The following is a 27,405-nucleotide window of genomic DNA, read 5'->3' as shown; positions in this document are numbered from 1 at the left end:
ACCAAACCCACTAAACAATGCTACAGAAAGGACTGTTTCAGTGTTGGCCAAAACTGAACTTTCTTTCAAATCAGCAAATTTTTGGGGGGTGATAAATGTACCACTCTGCTTTTTTCTAGTTTCCACTTACACATTCGAGAGTCCCCACAGCACAGCTAGAGCTGGAATCGCACCGCAGCAGCAGGGATAAGGTTATGACAATGCACAACCCAAGATCTCTATCAGTGATTTGTGTTTGAGAGATTACAGATCCTTATCTTGTGGCATTACTTGTAGTAATCAGTCAATTTTTGACAGCTAATCTAGAGGTCCATACATAGTGTTGCTCAGAAGCTCAGCAGGTATTGCTAAGATCTGTTTTCAGATAACCCAACTATTTACCTACTCTAAAAACACATACCAAGGGATGTGCTTTATCTCTTCACCAGCGGGTTAAAGCTAAAGGTGAACAAAGTGCAATTCACAGGCCGGGGGGGGCCCCAGAAGTTAAACTCACAACCAGCCTCATTTTTCAGATGGGGCACTGACCACATCCCAGCCCATACCAAACCACAACCAGCATCATTTATCAAAATGGTGCAACTGCAGGTAAACAAGGACAATTTTTCAATTAAGCTTTATTTCAAGCCTAAGGGACAAACATTGCCATCACACGACTTTACTATCAGTGGTATGCAAACCTACGCTTCAGCCTCAAACCCGCTCAACCGTAAACGGTTGAGAGAGTCACACCAAAAATTGTTGACAAATCCCGAGTTTTAGGATCTAACGCTGTGTTACACCTTGGGGCAATACCCACCGACGGTTGTGGGTGAAAACCCCGGTGCTTCGGCAGGCTCGGACCGATATCCCATGACATTTTATCTCGTCTCACTGGCACATTTGCTGACAGGTTCACACAAGGAGCCTTTGTGGGTAGGAACAATGAGAGAGGCACGCACAGCACAGGAAAATGGGTGGTGACCACCAAGGGCTGGAAAAAAGCCTCTTTCAAAGGAAGGTCTTTGAAAGCGTTCATTACACCCCACCCAACTATTTTCACTACAATATTTCGGTACATAAAAACAACACAGGGAAAATAAACAGCCCACCCTTCAATGTGTTGTAGGTTCTTCAACCCCTGAAAAGAGATCAGCAAGCCAGAAAGATGCAGAAATCTTCACCAAATGAGCCACGTAAGAGGTCTGCAAGCATCCACTGAAACCTCCTCCACCACCACCTTTCTTCTCTTATGCATCTCCAGGCTCTCTATGTAAGCTGACTCAATGAGACATCTTTATTTCCAGAGTAAAGTAATCAAAATTTAAAACTGTATTGGCTAGTAAATAAACGATAGCGAACATTTATAGGGATGATAAAGTAAATATATTGCCACAATTTAAAAAATTGCTATATAAGTGAACGGCCCTCCACAATGCATTTCAGCTGTGATTTTTTTTTTTTTTGCTAATTCTGCCAATTAAAACAGTAACTAGAACTAATAAAATATTTAAGATAAACCAGCTGCAAGACAGAAAAGGAGCAATAAAGCCAATCCATAATGAAATGGGTCTCTGAAATCAGCAGACAGTCGAAGACTGGAGGCCAATCTTTGAAGGTATGGAGGCCACGCTCTGACACATGCTTGTTTCTATCCCAGTCAGCAAGGTTACCAACAGAGCAAAAATCGAGCAGGTGAACCCCCCAGCCCTGGGAACACAAGAAGAGCTCCTTCTTCTCCTAAGGCTTTGGGCTGCTCTGTGATGATGCCCTCTACAGCACCCTTACTCCCAAGTTCAGTATATGAAGACAGCAGAGCATCTACAAAGGAACTTCGGTCACTTTGTTTCAAGCACAGGGCCTGCGTGGGATGCCCTAAAGACTGCAGTGGCGGCACACACCAGCTCGAAGGGAAAAGGTTTTCTCTCCTTTAGAGAACGCTCAAAACGACCATTAAAATTACTTTGCGCCATTGCCTGTTAATAAGCCGTGCCTTGTTCTTCCAAAGTGTCAAATCTTCTAACAATAAAGTTAAGAAAACAGCTCTTGCAATAAAATCTTTATGAAATAATGCTAGCCCTTCTTTACTCTTTGGACCTTAATCATTTTAATGTGTGCTCAATTATGATGGAAGTTAATGTTTTCTCCCTCTCTGCCTCTTGGCGATTTGTAGCCATTCACAGTAAGAAGATTGATGTCCAGAAAGACAGATTAAACAGCCATTTCTTTGGCAAGCAGGGAATAATAATTCTTGAGAATAACAATACAGACGCTCTGAATTTTGATCATTCCATGTAACACAGTTTCCTCCGCTTCCTGCAACAACGATCAAGCGCAGATCCTGAGAGCCAGGCCGTATTTTTTGCCCTGTGGGGTGTGAGTTCTGCCTGCACAAACATCCTGGGACACAGCTCATTCTTAGTTCCTGCTTTCTTTTCAGGGGGGCTGTTATTTTATACAGTAGCTCTGTAATTGTCCGCCTCCTCTTAATTAAGTCATCAGGTAAACTGGAATAGTGATACCTTTACATGCTGTGATTTTGATCTCTCATTAGTATTCAAGGCTGTCACTAGTTCAAGTTGATAAAAATTGAAGATTATTAGCTTGAGCTGGGGTAAATTGTATTCTCCTCTTACTACGAGGGAAAAGGATTGAGCCAAAGGGTCAGGCTACTTCAGCTACCTGGCCAGAAAACCAGCAGTCACTTTAGCAAAGTTAGGCAATTGCTCTAAATTTACAGCTAAAATCAGAGGCTGGAGTGATGTAACTCGGGGGCAACCAGTGCCTTCTCTGTCCACCCGGCCCCACACACCTTCAGCTCCTGGCAAAGACTCCTGCGGCTGCTGGCAAAGCCCTGAGGAGCCCTCTCACTGCTGACCTGCCTCTCGGCGCCCACCGCTGCGGCAGAAGCCAGAGGGACGTCGAAACTCCGGTACTGGAGGAGGAAACAACTGTGGCCTCTCCACACTCAACTGCAGTATTTCAAGTATTTTAAAAATTAAGGCTTGGTTCTGTCGGAAAATGGCCGCTAGCTCTTCTGACGCATCGCCCTGAATAATTACTCACTAAACACAAACTTTCAAAGGGAACTGATATAAGGGCAGTCTGTGTTGTAATACAAAGTGAATAACTGGATGCAGTCTTTCTGTTTTGGCATTTCTTGCTTTGTTTCCTTTTCTACTACTGCCTACTAACTCCTTAAACTTCTATGTATCTACAATCAAAGGACGGTTACTCTAGACAAGAATAAAAGATGATGATAAATGGGAAGCAGCAAAACTGGAAAGCATTCAGTATGTATACAAAGGCAAATTCACATGGCCACATTTCTCTGTATTTTCTCTTTTTTACTTCAGAACTATGAATTAACACATCAGTATTCTGCCATTATTCCTCCTGGAGCTTTTATTCTCCTTAAAGTTAAGCAAACAAGGCACATATGCCTATATTGGGCCTGATCGTCATCTCCATCATAGTCCCACCACCCTGAGAGGGCAGGAGGTAGGAGCCCAAGAACAGTAATAAATTCCATTTATGACAAAAGTAGGCAGGTAAAACTCAGTTCTTCCAGAAAAGAAGCTAGATTTTTTTTGTTGTTGTTTAATTCAATACAATTCACAAGTGTCAGCTTACTATTAAGCTCCCTTGCATTCTCTTAACAAGAGACACGTTACAACCAGGCAGGTCTTGGACATCTATCAGAACTTTGCATCTGTTGGGGTGTGGTACCTCAATGTTTCATTATTTTGATTCTAACGGTATAGCAGCCAAATTTCTAATAAGAAAGCCCAAGATACGCATGCTGAAATGCATGCAACTCTATCAGTACATGCATAAGGGGTCACAAGAGTTACACAAAACAGATGGTACTTCCCAAGGCAGGGGCGAGGGTGCTCTCATCCATTTTGAGCTGAGAGTCTCAATAACGACCAGCACTGTTTCGTAAACATACCCTGTACCTCCTTACAGTGGTTCTTGGAAAATGCAATTTTTATGCTTCTTGTCCTTTGCTAAATTAAGTAACTTAATCAACTGAACTGAACGATTGTTCCAAAGATTACTGCTTTCTCAGAAGAAGCAGAAAGAAAAGGAAAAAAAGAAGGAAAAAAAGAAAAAGAAGCTGCACTCACTGCCAAAACTGACAATTTTGTAATTAGAAGACAACTGCGATGGTACAGAGGCTAAATATGAGGTACACTGAGAAACAGTCGTACCACAACCCTACCCCAAACACCAGTGCAGAAGAGGGACGAGGCCAGCGCAGAAAGCGCACCATGTACCCGTGTTGATAGGAGCTGAGTCCAAAAGGTAACACTGCTTCTTGTGTTAACGTATTCTTTTGAATTGTATTTGTATGCCAGTATAGTTAGCTACATTTGTACAAAACATGCTGCTATGGTCAACAGTAGTTCTAAACAGACTTTTATCCCTTCATAGACAGGAGGAAAAAAAAAAAAAGAGAGTCCTTTCATACAGAATACAGAACATGAATAAATATTTAACTCTTTTACTCAAACAGCCATATGCTACTGTGAAATACATTTAAGATTAAGAAACCTTTATAATGCAACGCATATGGAAAACAACAGTAATAATTAAAGAGCAAGGCATAGCACACCTAATGGAGTCAATCTAAATTGTACAAATGTGATTTAAACTTAATTTAACATAGTTTTTAGTCAATGGCACATTTATAAAATAACAAGCCTTAGAGGAATACACTTTATGTACATCCTAGTCACTTTATTCCCAATTAAAAAAAAAAATCGTATTCATGATTGTATGCAACAATCACCAATATCAACTTTTCCTCCTCAATCTTATTATCATTTCCTCATACATGTAATGGACTTCCACCAATTTCTGTTGACCCTCCCACTAGTCTTTCAAAGAAAACTTGAAAACATTGGGAAAAAATCTCCAAGGACTCTAAAAGAACAATAGTCATTAGCAGAACAAACCCACACGGGTCAACATTTCAGCCGCATTTTCTCCACTTAAAGAGGTCCACTATCTCAGATCATTGACTAAGAATCAAATAGGCGATTTTCGTCAATGATACTAAATAAAACTTTATTATCTACCAATAAATGTTTACCACAGCTGAGAAGAGATTGTTTAGCTTTAACCAACAAAAGCTGGAAAAAACCCTTCTGAAAGCGCAGCGAGTAAAACTGACCCACAGTGTGACAAGAAATAGGAAAGTCCGCTGATCTACTATATTTTCAATTAAGCTGCAAATCCGAGTGGAGGTAGGTGTAGGCCTACGCCTCTGCAGATGCAGGGATTTTATTCACTATGATTATAGCATGTTTTATTAAAATCCTGAAGGAAGACATGTTTCCTTGAAGCTCTGGCTTACTAACAGCTCTGGGAGAAGGATGAATGACAGCGTCAAACCTCATCAGCCCAGAAAGGAAGAAGAATGCCAACAACTTGTCTAACCTGTAGATCAGAGGTTGCAGGCTTCGCTTGAATTAATACAGTTTGAATCTGAGCATTTCTTTAAAAGAACAATCTGGTCAATTTAAGCAACTTTCAGGGATGGAGAACCAACCCACTGTAACATTAAGTAAATTGCTCTACTGGTCAGTCACCTTCACCGTCAAAATATTTGCACAGATTTTATTTTCCCTCCGTACGAATTAATTTCCTACTGCCTATTTTTACAGGTCTGAAGATATTTTGGGTGCATAGGTGTGCCAACCCAATACCACTTGACTTTCAGCCTCTGTTCTATATGCTGAAAAATCTCCTAACCAGCAGGTCTTGCATCACTGATATGTTCTGTGCAGAAACAAGGTGCAAATTCAAAACAAACATTTAACATGAGAAAACTTCAGGCTGAGTAGGAAAGAATGCAGAATTACAAACTGGAGTCTGGCCAGAGGGGAGAGAAAAGACAGAGAAACAAGCAAGATAAGCTATGGGGTTTGGGGAGAAAAAAAAACCCCACACAAACACCCTCACACCCCTGGCCCAGTTCCCAGAAAATACAGCATTTGTGTCTACTCTGGTGAATGCTATTTCTCCTTCCGCATTACGTATGTACCAGCCACAGCAAATCGTTACTTAGGTGCTTTTCAGCATTACACTGTTCACTAGTACTCACCATCACACAACTTTGCCTGGCATGAACATTTCTATAGACGAGCTGCTCTGGACAACTAAAAACCAAAGGGTGGCTACAGGCGGCGGCTGCAAAGCCTGTTGCTGTGGGACCTCTCCCCAGTCTTTACAGGGGAAGGACTGAATGCCATGGAGCCTATACCCTCTGATTTAGGGTTGACTCAAAACAGCTTTGCACGGCCAGTCTCAAAACATGTCTTTCCAATGTTTTGGGGAGCTGCAGCTACTTAAAGGATCATCTTGAAATGTTAAACTCCTCAATCCCTCATTTCAGCATTAAAATCAAAACAGCAACAAAATGACTGGGAAAAACATCTTTGACGTGGGGAGCGGTTTGTCCCATGCCTGCCCCATCAGACTCCAACTCAGAGCAGGGATCCAGTATTAACACTCACCTCCACACACAGACAGAGAACCCAAGCACACGAAGGACAGCAAAACACATCTGAAACTCCATCGGAACAGTGGTACTTGTGGTACAAAGGAAGAGGACACAGTGGGGACACAACGGAGCGCAGGATGAAGGACTAGCCTGCAACTACTAAAGGCAAAGTCTCATCTCCACAAGTACCCCTCTGGGGGATCACATCATGCCTGCCCCTGGACCAATTCTCACTACATTAACTTAAATGGAGTTATCCTGACTTGCATGGAGGGGAGATCAGAACACAGCTCCTCAAAATAAGTTTTATTTTATGTTTTCTTGTCTTGTGTCAATGCCAATAAACAGGAAATACTTCGCTCTCAGATTCTGCTGGGACACGTCACACCCCTTACACCAGACCAGCTACTAGTAGGGAGTCACTTTTTGGCATGGGAAGGGACATCCAAATCTCTATATGAGCTCTGTTGCTTGGCTGCCAAGAGAGGAGGATAAAGATTTTAAAAAAGAAAGTAGGTAGAAACAACAGGTTTGGGGGAAGTTTAAACAAAACAAGGGGTCTGCATGGAAAAAGTAACTCTTTCTACAAGTCTATTACAAAAAGCAATGAAAATTTCACATAATTTCATAGGCCAAGAATGAATGAATGTCTAGCTAGTTTATGATATAGAATTTCCAATCTCTCAATCAAATGTACTTCATTATAGAAAAAAAAAAATTTTGAGGACCATTTGAAATGGATGCCACTTTAAGGAAAGCAAGAAATGCCACTAACAGAGCTTCATTAAATGATATTCTCTACCACACAGAGGCCCAAAGCATTGAGAGAACTGGAAACCAGATTTTTATCAAACCATCTCTGGAGGAAGTAGATAACACAATTCAGAAAACGGGGGAAAGATTTGGGAGTGCCGTCAGCAGATTTAGGGAGAGGAAAGGGAAAGCAGACAACCAAAAAAAAATCCCATGGGTGCAGAAAGACTTCGAGAGCATGGAAAATGTTTCCAAGTGCAGACCTAGAATTAGATAAAGAGAGAAGTGGAGAACTTTTCACCCTAAGTGTCTTGCTTCACACAGGGTAGAAGGTGGAAGTGTGGCTGAAATACAGGAACATCTGGACTCTGTTAAGTCCCAGTTATGCAAGCACTGATCATCTGAATTAACCAAGCTTTGAGAACAGTAGAATGACCAAGATTATTTCTGTTTAACTCCATGAATAACACTTCTAAGAACAAAAGGCTCTGGCCTGCTCAGTAGCCTCATTAGCCTGATGTATCAAGACTTAGTAGATCAGAAGTGGTCTTAAAGGAGTCACTTCTCATCCCCACAAGGATACTGTAAAGTTACTGCATAAAAACTTTATAGAAAGTATAGAAATAAACTTTATACTGCTATTAAGCAGTATCTTCATATAAACATATATGACTACAACTGTACAGATACAACTCGGTCCTGAAAAAAAATCTAGAAGAAATCTTACATCAGGATCTCTTTTCTGTTCGCTCAAATATTTTTCCCCATGCTGCTGCCCACCAACTTGCACCGTCCTCACCCATGCCAAGCTCCCATGGCTATTTGCTCAGTGAGCCCCATGCTAGCACTTGCACATTCAAGACCACCCCTAGCCCTTCTCAGAAAGGTACACGTTCTCCCGATGAGGACATCTCTCCCTTCAAGCAGCAACAATTTCATTTACTGAAAAGCCTTTTGCACTGTCTCTTCCACTTCTGGCCTGAATAAACTTCTTTTCATGTCTGTCTGTCGAAACAGCTCAGATCTTACGTGCGTTATCTCTGGTCTGACTGCTCACCTAAACTACCTAAAATGGCTAATTTTCTAGTGTGCTTCTACCTCCAACTATCACATTGCAGGCCAGGAGGTGCTGAGCATTTGCAACCTTCTCCCTGAAGACAGATGGAAAGTACAAGAGCCTAGTCTAAGACCAGCCATCCGCAGGATTTAATTCTGCAGTAGTTTGCATCTCCATTTGTATTTTACACCCAGTTTTTAGCAGAGACACCATTTTCCTAAAGCTCTCAATGTTTCATGCTGCTGTTTTCAGTAGTTTTGTGGTCTACCCCTCTATTTCATTGCGTCATCAGGGAATAGGGGACCATTTTTGGCAGTGAAATTGTTTTGTCCAACATCCATTCATACCTACGAGATCACAAATATGTATGTAGATACGACAAACAGCAGAGCTATCCCTATTTCTACTTGTACATTAGAGTTCACACTCTGGCCTTTACCTCTAAATGAGCATCAGTTTTGCCACTCCATTTTGTTTTCTGATGTTTTTGTTAACCAGTACATAAACACAGGGCCAACGCATCAGACTGCTTTGCTACCCAGCTATGGTGACACAGCTTTGATGTTACTCATCAAAGTTGAACTTCATTGAAGTTGTGCTTAACACGCCATGAACTGAATCGGCCTGTGCATCACATCCTGCCTGCCTGCTAACAGCCAGAGCACAGCTGCTACTGTACACTGGCCAGCAGACCTCTGCCACCGGGGCTTCAGGTTATCGCCATAAATTTGGTTTTATACCAGTAAACGAAAATTTAGGTTTTCTTCCATTATGGCATTGTTATTATTCCATTATATTGACATTTAATTGTTATGCCACTAAATGCATCTTTGAAGGCAACTTTCACCTATTTGAACAGTACTGCAAAAGAAGAACTTAATTATCTGTTCTGCTATAAACACATTTTCAATAGCACACTTCTTTTTCCTAAACACTTTGAAGCTGCAGAGGGAATAAAGCATGACACACAGAAGGGACATAATACAGAAGCAAAGCTCAAAGTATTATAACATTATATTTTTAGAACAACCGTGTTCAGCCACAATAAATAGTAAAGCACTTCAGGACAATACAGACCCATATCACTTACAAGATTAACCCAAAGGTTTTTGTCAGATAAAAGTACTTTAGAAAGTTCATACGTGTGATATTTTCTCCTACATTACCCAGGAAAAATAAAGATATTCATGCACAAGAAAATATTAAAACAATAGCAGCTTTGCACCTCTTACAAGGCTGTGCCTGTACGAAATTGTCTGACCAGCAGCAGCAAGACTATGTGCTCTAGCTGATACTCTGCAGAGCCACACACATGGAAAGAGTTTCCCCAGCTTTCAAGGTGCCCTTGTCTTATTTTTGGGGGCAAGGAGAGGGAGTTCATGTGCCTTCCCAGATCGCCTGGACCAACGTGGCCTGGCCTTCCCAAGGATTACAGCCATTGCAGCCGCACAGCAAAACAGCAATTGGCAGCAATAGCTGGAGAAGGAGAGCTGGAGAAAGGGCAGGTTTCCTGAGGGATGGTCAGAGGCAAACCATTTAGGAATGTGAGAGGGTAACCGTCCTTGACATTTGCAAATTGGCAAGCGCTGCACAGCAGCGTCCAGGCTGCAAACATAGAATACTTCTAGGTACTGCAGCTAGAGTTTAGCAGTTGTGCCCTATTTAGTCATTCACAACTGAATGTCTTTAAAGAAATGCTTTTACGAACTACAAATGTACCAATGAGCATGTTCAGCTCTTACAAGAAACCAATCATCCTTCAACTACCCTACGGCTAATGTTTTACTCTGGACACTGGCTTCCCGTCATAAAAGTAATCTGAATTCCAAGCATTTAAAAAATGATGACTCAATTTCAAGAGAGATAAGGCTGTTTTACAAGGTGTCCTGGTTTCAGCTGGGATAGAGTTAATTTTTTTCCTAGTAGCTGGTATAGTGTTGCGTTTTGGATTTACTATGAGAATAATGTTGATAACACACTGATGTTTTAGTTGTTGGTGAGTAGTGCTTACATTAATTCAAGGACTTTTCAGCTTCTCATGCTGTGCCGACTGAGAAGGCTGGAGGTGCCCAGGAAGCCGGGAGGGGACACGGCTGGGACAGCTGACCCCAACTGACCAAAGGGATATTCCACACCATATGACGTCATGCTCAGCATATAAACTGGGGGTACGTTCAGATTGATGGCGTTTGTCTTCCCAAGTAACTGTTACGCGTGATGGAGCCCTGCTTTCCTGGAGATGGCTGAACACCCGCCTGCCGATGGGAAGGAGTGAATGAATTCCTTGTTTTGCTTTCCTTGTGCGCATGGCTTTTGCTTTACCTATTAAACTGTCTTTATCTCAACCCACGAGTTTTCTCACTTTTACTCTTCTGATTCTCTCCCCCATCCCACCGGGGGGGAGTGAGCGAGCGGCTGCGTGGGGCTTAGTTGCCGGCTGGGGTTAAACCACAACACGAGGAAATTATAAAATTTAAGTGTTTTTGCATGTGTGTGTACATTTATACATATGCACATTAGAATCATGCACACACACACAAACACACAGGGCTCAGAAGTCTGTACATTTGCCTTCCCATTTCTGAGTTTTTGTGAACAACTCGGACATGACTTCAAACTTCTGGATCTTAGAGGTAAAAAATTAAATTAAAAAAAAAAAAGAAAATAAAAAGATGCAGACATACAGAAAGATAGACAGAAAGGAAAGGAAAGTATGAATTTCACCTAAACACGACTCCAAGAACTGAGGCTTTCACAGTAAATATTGTATAATTCATGATAAGTTTGCAAGAGTTACCAGTGCTGCAATGAGATAAACCGTCTTCTCCATTTCCATCATTAGCAAATACATTCCTCAAGTTGGGATGGATAAAATTATACTGATAACAGCTCTTCAAACTGTGTACATGCTTTATCTTGGCAATACTGTAGTATAGAAAAAGAACGGAAAAAAATAGTAGTTATCCCTCAGAAAGTTACCCCTGCCAGGATTTAGCATACCCATAGTTTTACTGCTCTAAGCCTCTACTGAGAAGGCCCTTGCTAGCATGGGAAGGGGGAGAAGACAATAAAAACCAGAGGGCAGAAGTAGGTTACGAGCGCTAGCAAGCATTATCCATTTAAATAGCTAATGGCAAGCTCTGCTGTTATATTTTTATCATTGCTTTTCTGCAAATTACTTTTATCAGTGATAATTTAGCTTTTATTTCATTATCTGGCACAGCAGACAAAAAGAAAACAGATTTGTTTTACAGCAGCTCCAGCACTTGCTCTGTCCATTAACACTGACAGACGAAGGTAAATTAAAGCTCTTAGACCACATTTTCAGCATACGTGGTACTGAAACCTCTGTATCTAACCAATATGTGTTTCTAAAGGAGAACAGAGTGAACGCTAATGCTTTTATTCTCTCCACACAGTTAATGGAAATTTTCGTACTTTCATATTTTTTCCCCATTCAGTACTACCTGCCTCCAAAAACATCTCAAAGCAGTTGGGAAGAATCAATATTTTAAATGAGGAAATTGCTACATTTCAGTCAGCTGAAGAGTGAAATAGCACTTTCCTTCCTTCCAGTTTTCTTAAGACCACAAAACCACAGAGAAGTTGTGTTTGATTAAAATATTAAACATGCATAAAGAACCCTTGAAGGATGTTATGTTGTTCCAATGCTACTCTTCATCCTTTTTTAGGCATGTTTTCAGCTATTCTACTTACTTCGACAGAGGTAAACAGATTGCTTTATAACTTTCATCTAAAATAATAAACTTATTTATAGACGCTAATGTAACTACACAGCTGTTTTAGGCAAACGGTTGCCTTTCCATTTAAGCGACAGTATAGTGGCTTTGTTTACAAACAATTTTGGAAGAAAACAAGAAAATATCATCAACCGCTCTAAAAATGCAACTAATAGTCCTTAGTAATAGCCATTCTCCTAAGTAATAAAGCCACTTCTGCTGTTCTTGCATGAAATATCCTTTCACCTTTTCTTAACAGAAAAGGCGTGTTAGCAAAACAGAATTTCAAAGTCTGAACTGACAGCCAGATGTTCTGGCTTGCTTCGAAGACTGCCTGTGCTATCATAAAAAAAAAAAAAAAAAGATTCTTTGATTCTAGATATTTGGGATAGTTTTAATTTGTGATATACAGACCACATAAAAGGATACTTTCTCAAAGGCAACAAATAATGTCATTACTGGTTGTTCAGTCTGACATTGCCACCACAACCCAAACATAAACATTTATTAACACATAATGCAAAATTAAAAGCTAGTGACAAAAGTATTTCAAAAAAAGAATATCCTACTTTGTAAAAGCAAAATTAAAGAGTTCTGCTACCATAATATTGGTAATGACTATTCAGTTTCGTGACAAATTACCCACTGATACTGTCAAATACCATTTCATTTTCTAATAAAAACTTTTTTTTTTCCTTAGAGTAAGTTTTTTAAAAGCCTGAGATAAATTGAGTTTAGTTTTTATGTCCCTTTAGCAATCATTACACGACCAATTACAAAGAAATTTTATGGCTGGGGCAGGTCACACTGATGAAAATAGATTAATATTAAAGCACATGGAAATTTGGAAGAGCAAGAAAATACTTCTTGGACCACCACCAAGGCAATTTCAAAGCACAAACATGAATACAATTTAATCATTTCCTTACAAGCACTCTTGGTTACAGGGCTTCCAAAGTAATGATAAAAATGAAGTCACAGAGAATGTATTTTAAGAGGACCTTTACTGGGGGGGGGGAGGAGAAAGAACATGGTAGTTGAATATTTTTAACCAGCTTTCCACAGATGGGTCTAAATCAAGCTCTTACGATTCTTCCCTGTCATAACCCACTACGGAGGTTAAAGGTTGAAGCTTTCCCAGAGGTTCACTGTGCATAACAAACACTAAAAGTTCCCCAAATTTAGTTTACATATAACAGCAAAAGTGCTGTGGCCATTTACATCCCATACAGTCCCATTAGCATTGAACAGGGCATAAGCAGGGCAGGCAAAAGCACGAAATCTCCACATTTTCAATGAGTTTCTTTACTCGTGCCTGCAAAAGTTAGTGCTTTTTACACTCTTTAAAACATGCTGTGAAAGGATGACAAAACAAATCCTTTACTGCGAACATATAGACATTTTGTCATAAATAGTGTATTTTTTTCTAATGTATTAAAATTATTACTGATCTATTATTAAGCGTTACAAAGGGACTTGGGGGTGCTTATATTTTTTTTTGTTTGTTTTGAGCAGAGGCCCAATGAATAATTTGAGTAATTTGAGATCGTGAGCTCTGCAAGCTGGACTGGAGGAGCAAGTTCGATGCCCGACGGCTAACCTGGGGGAATCCTGGGGACGTACAGTCGGTGGGAGCTTGGCCACTCTGCCAAAGCTGAAGCCTTTGGCTCTTACGCCAGGCATCTGACCTGTATGCTATGCCATGTCTACAATTTATCTTAAAACAACAGCAGGGACATTGGTAGGAGAGGGAGGGCTGTTGAATGAGTGTGCTGAACCGTCTAGGAAATTGTCATTCCAACTGCAGTTAGGACTCGTTCTTCTAAAACTGTCTCCAATCGACCAATAAAATAAAAAACGCTTTTCCTTGAACTGTTTGAAACACTTCAAAAAATTAAAAGATCCAACATACTGGAGATTGTTCCAGAAGGAGCTACCAGCACAATCAAAAAGGCAAAGAAAAACTACTGAGTTTCATGACACATTGTCATCATCAGCAAACGCAATTTAAGGAGATTTTTCTGCCTCAAGCTGTTCATACAGCATTAGGGAAGAACAAAGGGACATTAATGATGCTGTTGCACGTACTGCACAGCCCGACCAGGATCAGGGAAGAGTCGAAGGACCCAAGGACGCAAGTCTCTCGGCTCCACCAGCTGCCCCGTCTCCACCCCCTGTGACATTTGCTGTGGGCACACAGGTGCTGCAGAAGCCACCGTCAAACACTTGAAGGTTAAAGTCTTCACAATATGATGTGAATGAGAATTTAGCTTCAGCTGGTTTTGTGAATATAGTTGGTACCTGTAAACCTATCCTTTTCACACTCGGGCGATCTTTGACATTACCGTGCCCTACAAATATCCAGAACTTGTTTGGCACACGATGATGTTTCAAAAACAAGAACAGCATTGTAATTATGGTTTTGCTTTGTATATAAGTAGTGGTAACCACAAAATATATTTAAGGCTATTTGCTCTATATGCAATTCTATCTAGCACATAAACATCCCTCTCTTTAAGAGAGCCTATTTCCCCGCATTAGCTACCCTGGTGCACCCCCGGCTTTTTGGAGCGCACATCACCATCTCTTCTCCTCGACACTCCCTGCCTACGCCAGCGCTCTCCCGTCTGTCAGTGCCTCGCTCCTTCTCCTGCAACACCCTGCAAGTCTCCATCACAGACTTTACACTTTCCAAATAATAACAGATGCATAGAAGAGTCTGGGCATTGGCATATGCTAAATGCCCTCAGTTCCTCAGTAAAGTCACCTTACAGGAAGCAAATGCAAACTACTGCCTTCCATACATAAGGCATGGTCCTGGGGACCTTGTTATTAAATCATTAACCTTCACCTTTCATTTTACCTGTTTCCAGTATTCAAATGTGGCTTTAAATAGACTATGTTACTATTTCCCCATGCTGCAATTTGTTACAGAGTATTTCACTCCGTTGATTGAGCAGTAACAAACAAATGAGAGCACCAATTTTTAAGCATCAAGAAAGGAGTTCAATAATTATTGCAAAAGTTAACAACAGGGTCCCCATAATCCTTGCAAAAATCTGTTTGTTCATGATTCTTATTCAATCCCTAAAACAAGAATCTCAAAGAGCCCTAAATGCTGTTTTCTTTGCCTCCCAAGGCTGTAACTCTGCACCCTAATGATGCTCCAGTTTATCAGGAGATGATGCTAGCCATGGCTAGTATCTTATCTCTGTAATCCCCCAGTGTTAGGCAAAGGCTAGAGTTGTGCTAAGGGTATGTAAAATGTGCTTTGCTGTGGAAAAAAATAAATGTCATTTGGAGAAAAGGCAGAATAACTCTTGGAATAATTACGGTTGCTAGTAGGAAATGGTTATTTTCCTGCAAAACAAGCAAAGCAGAAGCAACAAAAATACTTATTTCATAAGAGCCTTTATTAACCATCAGACTGAAAGTTGATTTACACACATATTAATGTTAGATATACAATGATAAGACTGTCTGCTCAAAAAGCACGTATGGCCACCAAAATCAGCAGGAGGGGGTTTTGCTGACAATTCGGATAGAGTGAAAGTAAAGCTGGTTTGCCTCTTAAGGTAATTTGTGCCCTTACTTCTTCAACTCTTTCTACCCTCTTGGGGTATCCTTGTCTACAGAGGAATACACGGGAACAGCCCTGGCAGGTCGGGGGAGAGGTTGATGGAGCCCAGCATAGAATCATAGAATCATTAAGGTTGGAAAAGACCCTTAAGATCGAGTCCAACTGTGAACCTATCACTGCCAAGTCTATCACTATACCATGTCCTCGAGCACCACATCTATCCGTCCTTTAAATACCTCCAGGGATGGAGACTCAACCACTTCCCTGGGCAGCCTGTTCCAATGCTTGACCACCCTTTTGGTGAAGTCGTTTTTCCTAATGTCTAACCTAAACCTCCCCTGGCGCAGCTTGAGGCCATTTCCTCTCATCCTATCGCTTGTTACTAGGGAGAAGAGGCCGACCCCCACCTCGCTACAGCCTCCTTTCAGGTAGTTGTAGAGAGCAATAAGGTCTCCCCTCAGCCTCCTCTTCTCCAGGCTAAACAACCCCAGTTCCCTCAGCCGCTCCTCATAAGACTTGTGCTCTAAAAAGCATCTTCCCATGAGCCCATTTTGATCAGCAGACACCTAGAGAAGGACATAGAAAGCAGAGCAATGCTTTCCCAAAATGTTCTGCCAGCTTCCACATGCTTGTCCACAGACCTTCACCTGAGTACTGTCCCCAAGAAGGTCAGCTCAGTGAAACCTCTTGAGTTGCTTTTGATGACTGAAGCCTAGCATATACCCAAGCCTCAGCAAAACTCTTGGAAACTACATGCTGTGGTAGGCCAGCATGACACTCAGAGCTGAAACTGCTCATCAGCTTCCTTCACAGCTCATGGTCCTGTCCTGCCAGCCCTCCCATGTAGCAGGCAACCCACAGCAGCCTCATCAGGAGAAATCTGTGCTGGTGAGCAGGGCTTCGCAGGAAGGGCAGAGCCCCCTCATCCCTTCCCGGCCCCCAGGCAGCATTGGTGCTGCATACACCACCACCATCCCAAAGCCAACCTCACCAAGCCTGCGGCAGCACTAGTACCAGCAAAAGAAAAGTGTACCTCTTCTCCTCTGTTAAAGCTCCCATTGCATTAAGCTTTTTCTTTGCCTTTGTTTCAAAAATGCTCCTGTCCTTACTTATTAAAGGAAACAGAAATCTTTTTTTTTTTTTTTTTTTTTGCTGTTTAGAGAAACTGAAGTGTGAAAACTGTGTACGTCATTGTTCTTTGAGACGTTTTTGTTGACATTTCAAAAAGGTGCGTTTTCATAACTTTATTCCCCCCCCCCGCATAATCCCCTAATGCTTTTAAAAATGCAAACAAAACCCAATGCGCCATAAGCGACAGTAACATTTACTATTCACTTCTGCTTGATCTGGCAGATCTGGGAACCAGAGAGCTTTTCAGATCTCTATTTTTCGTAGTATGGCTAAGGCTACACTTCCTCACCATAGCATAGGCTGAGTTTTAATGTTAATTTTACAGTTCTTTCATTTCACTTTTTCAAACCACATCCATTTAAGCTTTTTAAGCATACTTAAACACACAAATGCACTAATTGTTGTTATTAAGATCTATCCTCTAAGAGGCTAAGTATACTGTGCTACTTCTTCAGACAGTAAGAGAAGCTGTTCCAAAACTCCTGAGGTCCTCAGTACTTAGCAAGACCGGATTTTATTGTACACAATAAAACTGTCATTACACACCTACAGCATTCCCTCATGCGCACAGCTCCCCAGTTACTGCATACAAGTCACAATATTGCATGAGACGTGGTGTGTTTTGCAGCAACATCACAAGTTTGGCTTTCCCTGCTGACAGACTACAGCCCCTGGGCAAGCTCATTACAAAAATTAAAATGATAAGAAGAAAATAAAATAAAATAAATACCAGCAACTCTTTCTCAACTGTGATACCCACATGAGGAGTATGTAAATGAAGTCAGAAGTACGTCCCATTCCCCTCTGCACAACACCTGTGAAGAGGTTTACAGATGTCGCCCACTTTGCCAGCTGCAGAATGCAGTTCGCGAAAAACGCTCTAATGCTCTTTGGCACCATAAGCATAACCCCATTCTGGTGTTTCCAGTTAGTCTTTACACAGTCTCTTCTGCAGACAAGAAGTTTATTCTTGCTCCTGTAAAAGTTCAGCCTGAGAAACACTGAGCAAGATCTTCAGCTTCAGAAAGGGGCAAGGACGTAGGGCTGAAAACACCCAGCGTTAGGCAAGCTGCTCCCTTCTGCCTTTATCTGTGAGCACAGGCATTTTGAAAGCGTGTATCTGCCCTAACACGTCCTTCAAAGGAGAGCGGTATCTCACCACACCAAAAGCCGAGTGACGGAGGCTGCTATACCCCTCGGAGATATCTGTTGCTCCCCTCCTGTGGTGAGACACATGTGGACTGGCGATCAGCGTCCTTAGCACAAGCTCGCATGAAGCTTGAGACGTGGCCGTGTACTCAGCCACACAAGCAACACAGGGTGTTCCCCAGCTTCGAAAGTAGATTACTGCGTACAGCTACCTGCTTGTTTACTTGACCGAGATCCATATTTAGACATGTATACAAGTGCACAATCCTGAGCTGTTTATTCAGACAAAACTCCCACTGAATGCAGTGGGTATGTGTCTGCCTGTGCAGCTGTGGATTAAACCCTTAAATCTTTTGCAGTGCCCATTTGCACATTTCTAAATCATCAAAGAAAAGAAGAAAAGCAGGGAGAATATGACCATCTGACTGGACCTCTCCGACACTCGCCTAACGTTTGGATTCAGAGAGCACGTGTGCCTCTCTAGCGTTGCTGATACACGCGCTACGGCTCACTTAGAAATTGAGGCTTGCAATTCTTTACTGTGGTTGAGCTGATCTATTTTGACCAAGGGGTTCTAAACCTCTTTATTCTACATGCTGAACAAATTTTCAACTCTCTGACTTTATAAGCCAAAATATTTTTTTCTGAAATCTTTTAAAACTGCTCAGATGATTTACAGGAGGGGCAAATATTTTTTAAAAGAAACAGGCTGTCAGGTCCTAAAATTTCTCTCTAACTGTTTCCATTTAGAGGGGAAATCCCTCTTCACTGACCATGAACTGTGTTCTCTAGCTGGCTAAGCCATGCTCAACCGAACACTTTTTGTAATTCTTGCTCTTCTTCCTTAATCCTAGGGCCAACCCAGCATCAGTCTACTTCTACCATGCAATTCATACTTGTATAGCTTATCCAGGACTCCAAAGCCAACAGTGAGAAGCAAGCTTGGTACTGGCACATAAAGTGGCTTCTCCATCACTGGCAAAAACATTTTGAGGTGAACCTGGTTTATTCGGCATCCTTGCTGCTAGAGCTGTATGGTCAAGCCATACTGGGAACTCTGGCTTTGCATCCATCTGCCAAAAATGCAGTATATTTAATACACGCCCCCCCAGAAGCGTTGGTATTCATAACACTATAAAATGGTCTGCTAGATGTCAGTAGTATCGCCACTATATTACTTTGACAATTCTCCAAGCGTTCTATTAACTAGACTGTAGTCATTAAATGTTGATCCTAGGAATACAAGGTAATAAACCACTTTTAAATGACCAGAAAGGCTGCCTCATAACACACATTAACCAGTAAAAGTGTGTTTTCCATTAATTTGATCAGATTAATAGACAGTGTTGCAAGAAGTCATGTGTAGGCAGCATGACCTTTTCGATGTCACAGTTACTATGACAACTGGATAACCTGGATTCACGGAAGAGATGACAGTATGCGATGATTTAAACAAAATCTCGCATAATCGTGATGACTAAGTCAATTCTAATGCTTTCCTTTGAAATGATTCTTCTCTTTCTTCACAGCAGATAGCATTTAACCGGAAGATCATAAAAGATCTGAGAACTATAACACACAAATCGGTAAAGTCTATTGAGTAAGTTTACAAACACACTGAAGCGACTATTTTGCAATCTTTGCTCTTCAGCTTTTCAAAACCATGCCATGAACGGCGTTGCCAAAGAACATGAGTAACAATTCGAAAACTGCATGTAGAAAGGGGGTCCTAGAAAGCGTCACGTTAGATGAGCGTCTTTCTGAAAATGAGTTACTGACAAAGCTCTGTAATTACATGCAGTGTTATATGTATAAATACCTGCGCAAACACAAATATTTAAAAGATAATCAGTATCAATGCAGAGTTACATGGCACAAACTGCTACGAAATTAACTTCCAAAACATATATACAAATAATCCAGAGGAATAAATAGTAAACATTAATAAATACATTTGCTTCAACAATAATGCTAAATTAATACATATTTTAACAGCAGACAATTGCAGAATCAACTTGTGTGGAAGCATTAAAAATCAGCAGAACGAAAAGAATATTTTCTTAAATAGCTTGACTTTCTATCCTTGTCTTAAAATTAATGCTCAGGATACCTGGAGCACATTTTCAAGGCAAATGTAAGGACTTAGTTAACTGAGTGACTACTAGCAATAACGGCAATTTCAGAGTGCTCTGAAAACATGCTCATTCATTCACATACCGCTCGTGGTGCTGCCTCCCCCCCCTTAATTACTGCCTATTATTTGTTACAGAAATTAGAGTAACAGCAGTGCATATTTCAAAGGCGCAGTCAATCCGAAGTCGTGCCTCGCGCTTATCTCGTCACGAGGCTGCGGCAGTCAACTCTATTGCCTTCAGACGTGTCAGCGTCGCCATACGCCCCCGCCGCCGGCGGCTTCCCTGTGGAAGGGCGCTTCCATCAGCGTCACTGCCGGGACGCCTCCTGCCACTGACATGGCTTGGCCGCACGTTTGCAGGACTGGCCTTTTAAAAAGTCAACCGTATAAACTGGGCAGTGACCAGATCAAGCCGCAGTTATACAAGAAGCAAGGAAATATTATGCAAGACCACAGGAAGTCAGAGGAGACAGCATTCTGGGCAGGCCTGGCAAGGAGTCTGTGTGAACTTCAGCTAACAAGCAAAGCTCGGTCATTGGCGCCAAATTCAGCAGAGAACATTCCCAGTGCTGCAAAGGATAACACTCCCCATGTTTTTGCCAGTGGGCTACGTTCCAGGACGCCATGTACCTGATGAAATGCAGATAAACCCGGGTCTTATTTTTCGCCAAGTCTTCACTTATTTTTAAATTTGGAGCATATTTTTGTCCAACATTTGTTAGAAGTGGCAAATGGTTTGTTTTCATGGCTTTGCTAATAGACCGCTTGTTCTTACGCTCCCTGTAATTTCAACTACAATAAGTGACCTACAAAGAAAATGTTTGGCAGAAGCCTCATTTTTTCCACACATCTTGCCCACCTCTACCTCCAGGCACTCTGCTAATAGGATATGTGAGGGTTATGGATTCCTTTTCCCTTGGCATTTTGGAATGACCACTGCAAGTGGACTTGGCACAAAAAGATGACACTCACCTCGCACACAACTATACTATTTTAATCCACTTCCATGCAGAAAAGTAATTGGGTTTTTTTGCATTTTTGAGAACTACCTCATCCAGGTCCTACTTGGAGAAGACATCCATTAAAATGCAGCAAACTTTGTTTCCAAAATGGCTGACGAAATTGTCCTTAACCTGGCAAACGTTCATCATCTAGCAACACATAAGTTCAGACAATTTTTATGCTTTGTTCTAGGATTCACCTTTAAAACATCCATGACAAAAGGTTGGAGGTGGGAATCCATTTTCAGGTTCACACACACACACTGCCAAATAAAAAGCGCAGCATGCAATGTCTTACACAACACAAAACAATTACCAATTGTGATGAGTGTAGACAAAGCATTCTCAAGAGAATCTATTTCGTGTTTGTAATCGCCCTCAAAAAACACACAATAGCGCTCTCCTTCCAGCAAATACATAATACAAACAAAAACCAAACAGTAGTACTGCCTCCACGGGGGGAAGTGATTCTGAGAAGTATAATAGATCTCCAGTAGATACCGATTGCCAATGCCAGTGAACCGATTTTAAAAGTTGTCATCATTACCATCGCTTATGGGAACGACAAACATACGCAACTCTTAACAAGAGATTCCCATCTTCCCCACGGTTCGCACATGAAAAAGTTCCCATAACCTACCACTTTTGCAAAAATAATTAAACGAGCACCGCAGCAACACAGGGAAGTGAAAATGTTAGTGGTGGCACCACCTTCGTTGTTACTGATGGTATAACAATGCCCCAAATTAATCATCAACCTGACAATCAACACCAAACGCACACACAGTTGGACCGCTCCAACCGAAACAGACTTTTCTACAGCCGGATCCAGGGTTATAGCTCTCCAGAAGTGCAGTAGTTTCTCCAGTTGAAGACAGCAACTTCTGTCCAGCAGAAAGAAGTCCAGCTGCACTTCTCGGGGCCTGAGTCACGCATACACTGGTGGTTTTAATGCGGCCAGTCTAAAACATCTCACAGTATCAAGTGTTAGTATTAATCATAGTTGCGCAGCAGTTTCTGCATCCAAAACCAGTAAGGTCTAAGCACGCTGAAACACTCGGAAATGTCCAGAGGAAGGAAAAACATTTTATCTGTATCTATATCTACCAGATAGCAAGGCAAATATCTCACAGTGAGTTTTTTAAAACACCACAAGGGTTAACTAGTGAACCATGCTACAAAAGCACCAAGCTGTTGTGCAAACAAGGGCACTAGCAAAACCGTGTTTCTCCAGGCTCTGCAGACTCCTGTTGGACCCTGGTATCTGTGGCACAGGGAGCTGCAAGCATGAAGCTGGCTGGCGTTACTGCCCCTGAGGGGGGACCTGCGACTTCTTCAGCCATAGGACACCTCTGGTCTCTACTGGGGAATGCGCTTGTGCTGCGGCCTTTCCCTGAAGTGATTACAACGCTGTTTCTGAACACCTATTCCCAGGAATTTAATACCCTTGAGATCTTTACAGCTCTGTCAGGAATGGAGACAGAGACACACTGTAACAGTGTAAGACTTGATTCTTTAAGAAAACAAGCTAGAAGAGGATAGTTCTAATCACTGTCTCATTTATTAAAAGTAAATCTATTAAAATTTCTTTTGATGACTGCATTTCCCAGTAGCTCACCCAGCCAAACTCCTTCTCTGAACTTCCCGTATGCAATTCACAGTCAGCTACAACAAACTATAATATACATACCACCACCAGCAATAAAGCATTTACTTTCCCCAGGGTGGAGGGGGAGATGTTTTGACTCTCAATAGCTAGTATATCTCTAGGTTGAGGCCTTCTCTTTATTTTCCTTCAGTACAGTAATTTCATATTCCACAGCTTCACTCTATGTCCTACAACAACTCCTGGTATGTGAGCAAATTAAATACTTTCAAAAACATGGTGTACTGAAATAGATTTGCCCTGCAAATATTTCCTTCTTACAACTTTGTAAATCAGAACTGACTTCCTACACAAATAACAGTATAAGAACTGACGCTCGCTCTGCTTTCCTCATACCTTACTGAGTGTTTGACCATTTCATTTGCTTAATCCACCAGCTAACAGAAGTAGAACCCAAGTGGAACGATAATGAAATTCCCTTTTAAGAGGGATAAAGGTTCACACTACACACAGTTCATATCGTATTTTCCTCAAAGGTATTTTCGCAAAGCATCACCCAGAGGTCTCAGGCAGGAAATGAACCCCATTTTGATAAAAGCTCTAGACATATTGTCAGACTTCAAAGATTTTGGAGCTGGAGTTATTTTGGTACAAAAGCCAGAGCACTCAATCTGTTAAGAAAGGTACAAAGAGAAACTAAGAAACCCGACCAACAGGAGCACCCAGCTCAATGTACAAATGACTCGGTAGGCTCATTCCACAGCTGTAACCTACTCAAAATGCAATACAACATAAAATCATTTTATGCTTGCACTGTATTCATCACATCAACTCCCTTCGAAAGAACTCTCTATAATGACTTCATGTTGGGATGATTTGTTCTTAAAGCCAGGTCAGGCTGCAGAAACCCTTCCTCTTTCAGCTCTGTCTTTAGGTGGACCTCTGCTCCACATTAGCCATCACTGCACCTGTGACCCGCAATGCAGACTTTGCTCCCTGCTCATTTTATTCCCCAGGCTAGAAGAGCACTAACAAGTCACTACTCTTTGAATAAGCACCATTTGCTGTCATCTGCCTCCTTTAAAATAAATGAAAAAAAAAAAAAAAGTCAGAAAGCAATAGTGCTGGTCACTGTGGTTCATTGCTTCATGCTTGCCTTTAGAGCAGATGCAATTTAGTTACACCATCTTTATGGTGGCGTTCAGGTTTGGGGGGTGGAGGATTTTGTCCTAAGATTTGGCAGGCAAAGGGAAAAGAGCGGTGCTGTGCAGATAACACAGCTTCTTGCATTATCTTCTTCAGGGCCTGCGTATACAGTATGCAAAGCTGCCACTAAAAGCCAGTATAAAATATTAGGCTTTTCTCAATGTCTTTTCTTTACACTGAAGAACGTGCCTGCTCCCTCTTCAGGCCTGCCCTGCCGCCCGTACGCAAGAGAAGCCTTAACGTAAATGAAGATCCACAGGCTTCAGTCTATGCGGTCTGTGTGAAGGAGCTTGCGTACACTAACCTCTAAACCCACGTCAGATTAACCCTGTAATTCAGCACTGCTTTCCTTTCTTACAGCTCTCAGTTCAAAGAAACTGAGAGCAAATGACTGCCGGCTGAATCCCTACTGAACTCCCCATCTCCAGAAAAGAATGGTTTTGGTGTGATGGTGAAACCCTCCTTTTCGTTCTTGTTGCCCCACAGGTTGCTCACTTGCCTGCTTTGTGATGAAATCTGAAAGAATACGGGGGTTTATCATCTCCCAGACACTTTCAGGGCATTGCAATCCCCAGCCACCACGACACCATCTCCTCAATTGCTTGGGGCATCCAAATTGCACATGGATCTTATAAGACAGGAGGACCAAATTCGAAGGTGAAGCAAAGGAAGGCGTAGGTCACCCGTCAGCATGTGGGTGTAACCTCCATATCGAGTGATAATATGGAGTGGTGCAGCAAAGAAAGCAATTAACCAGGCAATCTAAGAAGAGCAAGAGATAACCAAGCTCCTTCCATTTGATACCCCCCTGTTTAAGCATTTTCAAGCTGGGTTTATCACACAAGCTTCTTGCCAACATCGCTACAGCATTGTGTTAGGCACAGAAATAGAAAGTCCCTACTTTAAAAAGTTTACAGTCTAAATAAATAAGACACACAAAGGGTGGAAGGAAGGATATACTACCATCCCAGTTTTCCAGACCGGGGAGTGAGGATAATGACGGAGATCAGCCACCCTGTCCAGGCTACATTACCAACCCAACGCCCCCAGTCCCCAGCAGGACAAAGAGCCGGGGCCGGGCGAACAGGGCCTTCGGAGAGGGTGTGGAGGGGAAAAGCGACGGGAGACGCAGCTGCAGAGGCCAGAACCGCTTGCTGAAGCTGCTGTTCAGCAGCCAGGTCAGCAACCAGACGCAGCTTTCACAGCCAGCTCTACCAAGAGCAGCAAACAAGCTCAAGAGACAGAATCCAAGAAATGGCTTTATTCAGCTTCGCTGCACTTTGGCCCAGGTCCCCATGCCAAGAGGCTTTGTTCAGGCCAGCCATGCGGTTAACAAACAAAAGTAGGGTTGGGGGGTTTGTTTTTCTTAAATGGGAAATAATGGGTGTTTCGAAACACCAGCATTAAGTTTCCCTCAAGATACCCGCACTTGCTTCTATTTCATTTTCAAGCCAGCACATGCCTAAGCGAACAGGATAGTCCCCTTTTGTGAATCACTGGTAATATAAATATGGCTTTGCTGTTAGGTAAAAGCCAGTAGCAGCATTAAGACAACTTGAGCACGGAAACGATGTTCCCATAAAAACGTCCCTCTGATTAGTAATGGCAATAAACACATCCTTCAAATCATTTTCAGGGGAAAAACCAAGAACTGGAGTTATTAACACTAGCTGAAAATCTTACAGCTGTCACACATAAACAGCCCACCCGCAGCTGAACCAAGCTACATTCCATTAGTCAAATGAGAACTCTTCCTCCAAATCGCACATGTAAAAGTGCTGCATTAAGCGACAAAGGGGGTCAACCTCCCCAAATGTCTACCTTTTCTTAAAAATGTAAGTAATGCTATTTTGTTAAGACCGGGCATCATCATCTTGGCTAGATGCGGTACTGGTTCCCTCCTCTGCAAGTGAAGGTCACCTACCTCGTGCAAAAGTTAGCAAATCCCAACTCTGCATTGCCTGATGTACATAAGTCAGCTTAAAGGACAACGGGAAACCGTTGCCCAGGTCAATATGGGGATACAATGGAAGAAGTAAACCAAGAGCTACATCTGTCATGGATTTCCTTTGCAACGAAAGTTCCCTTTAAGGAGGGATGGGAAAACCCAAGGACAGATAAAGCCAACGGTAAGCAAAGCCTGCTGCTCCTCCAAAGACAGTTCTTCCCTGCTGGTGAGGGCAACATGCAGAAGCCGTTCCCAAAGGCTCACCCCTTCCAAAAGGCTTTCCCCTTCAGAGAACTGGGCAAATGCAGCCTTCCCAGAAGAATCACCTGGCAAAAGCTCTACAGGAAAAATACCAGAAGCATTTCCACCAATTTCCAATCTTCTCTTACAGGTTATAAAACACACTGGAGGCACCTGAGTCCTCAGTAAAAATCCTGGAGTGGAGTATAGCTATAATTGGTCACTGGGTTTGTATTCCAGAGAAATACTGCCTAAGGAGTCACAGCATGATAAAGCCACTTAATGTTGAATTTCTTCTCACACATGTACGTATGATGCTGCCATTCCATGGATCATTCAAAAAACATTTTTGTTCTGAGCAAGCTTCATATGAGCTTTAAGCCAATACTCTCCATAAGAGTCTGAAGATACCGTCATTGCCATCAGCTGACATTTCATCATAGTGGCATACAAAAATCTAATCAGGCACAACAACACATAAAATCTCAGAAGATATTCTGGTATTTGCAACAAGTTTTGGACACAAATTTCATGACAGCTAGAAGTTTGGCACATTCCTAGCAACATTCCCCATTTCCAAATGTAGAAATACAGAGAGGTGTGGGGTTTTTTTAGTGTTTGTGAATGTCACAAAGATCTTTGAAGTATTGTGACAGCAAGTACCCAATAACACCAAGAATTTACTGGCAGAGAGGGTGATACAATTGTGAATGAATGGACAGGGCTCCAAGACCAACACCAGCCAGGAGAATGTCCCAAACACAATGACTGAATAGGGTTGCTTTGTAGTTTATCATACAAATGCAAGTGCGAACAACAACTGTGATACCAAGAGTTTAAGTACCTTTTTAAGGCAGTAAAGACCTTAGATATGCTAATGACTGAAACAAAATACAAGGAATGTTCTTTAGTATTTCCACTACCTTTGTAAAAAATGCCTAATAACCATCCCACTTCATACTTCCTTCAGCTTATTACCTAAGCAAATATTCATCTTACAAGCACACGAATATATCTTAAAGGAAGAATACTATACAGTAACTTTTGAACACTATTAGACGACTTGCACCAAAATTTTCAGCTCTTAATGGATTTTTCCCGGTGCTAAGATTTTTAAAAGTTCATAAGGCCTCTGACACTATAAATTAGCAACAGCTTTCCCTTTTAAGAAAAGAAGAGCAATAGGGTACATTTTCTAGATTTCATGCAACTTATTCAGGCCATTGTATTGGCTTCTTAAACTGAAGTCATTCAGCAAATCACCTTCTGTGTATTAAACAATATATACTAAGCGACTCAGAAGCTGACTACCTAAAGAAAACCCATGTACTAGGCCAAAGGTAGATATCACCTGGGATCACTATATTTCA

At 41.8% G+C, this 27,405-nt stretch overlaps 1 protein-coding gene and 1 long non-coding RNA gene across 5 annotated transcripts in view; one reads left to right on the top strand and one right to left on the bottom strand.

The window, feature by feature from the left end:
- The window catches only part of LOC148053240 (uncharacterized), a 95,108-nt gene extending 84,024 nt beyond the window's left edge, over positions 1-11,084 (top strand). The window contains exon 3 of the long non-coding RNA XR_015708930.1: positions 1,109-11,084. This is a non-coding gene — a long non-coding RNA (uncharacterized LOC148053240). The remainder of the gene's footprint in view (positions 1-1,108) is intronic.
- The window catches only part of EPAS1 (endothelial PAS domain protein 1), an 82,019-nt gene that overhangs the window by 45,790 nt on the left and 8,824 nt on the right, over positions 1-27,405 (bottom strand). Inside the window, exon 1 of one of the 4 annotated variants that reach the window (XM_087777246.1) lies at positions 17,911-18,085. The exons of 1 other annotated variant lie outside the window; for it this stretch is intronic. In XM_087777246.1, coding sequence (XP_087633372.1) covers positions 17,911-17,987 — 77 coding nt within the window. In that variant the 5' untranslated portion in view covers positions 17,988-18,085. Of the gene's footprint in view, positions 1-17,481; positions 17,881-17,910; positions 18,086-27,405 lie in introns of those variants that run through there. 2 more of the 4 variants (XM_087777244.1, XM_087777245.1) reach the window with 2 other exon arrangements.

The sequence above is a fragment of the Nipponia nippon genome, unplaced genomic scaffold, assembly GCF_047370975.1.
Source record: "Nipponia nippon isolate SJK-2023a ecotype South Korea unplaced genomic scaffold, ASM4737097v1 scaffold_4, whole genome shotgun sequence".
Lineage (NCBI taxonomy): Eukaryota > Metazoa > Chordata > Aves > Pelecaniformes > Threskiornithidae > Nipponia > Nipponia nippon.
The sequence above is the reverse complement of the archived record's forward strand: the minus strand, read 5'-3'. Positions and strand labels throughout refer to the sequence as shown.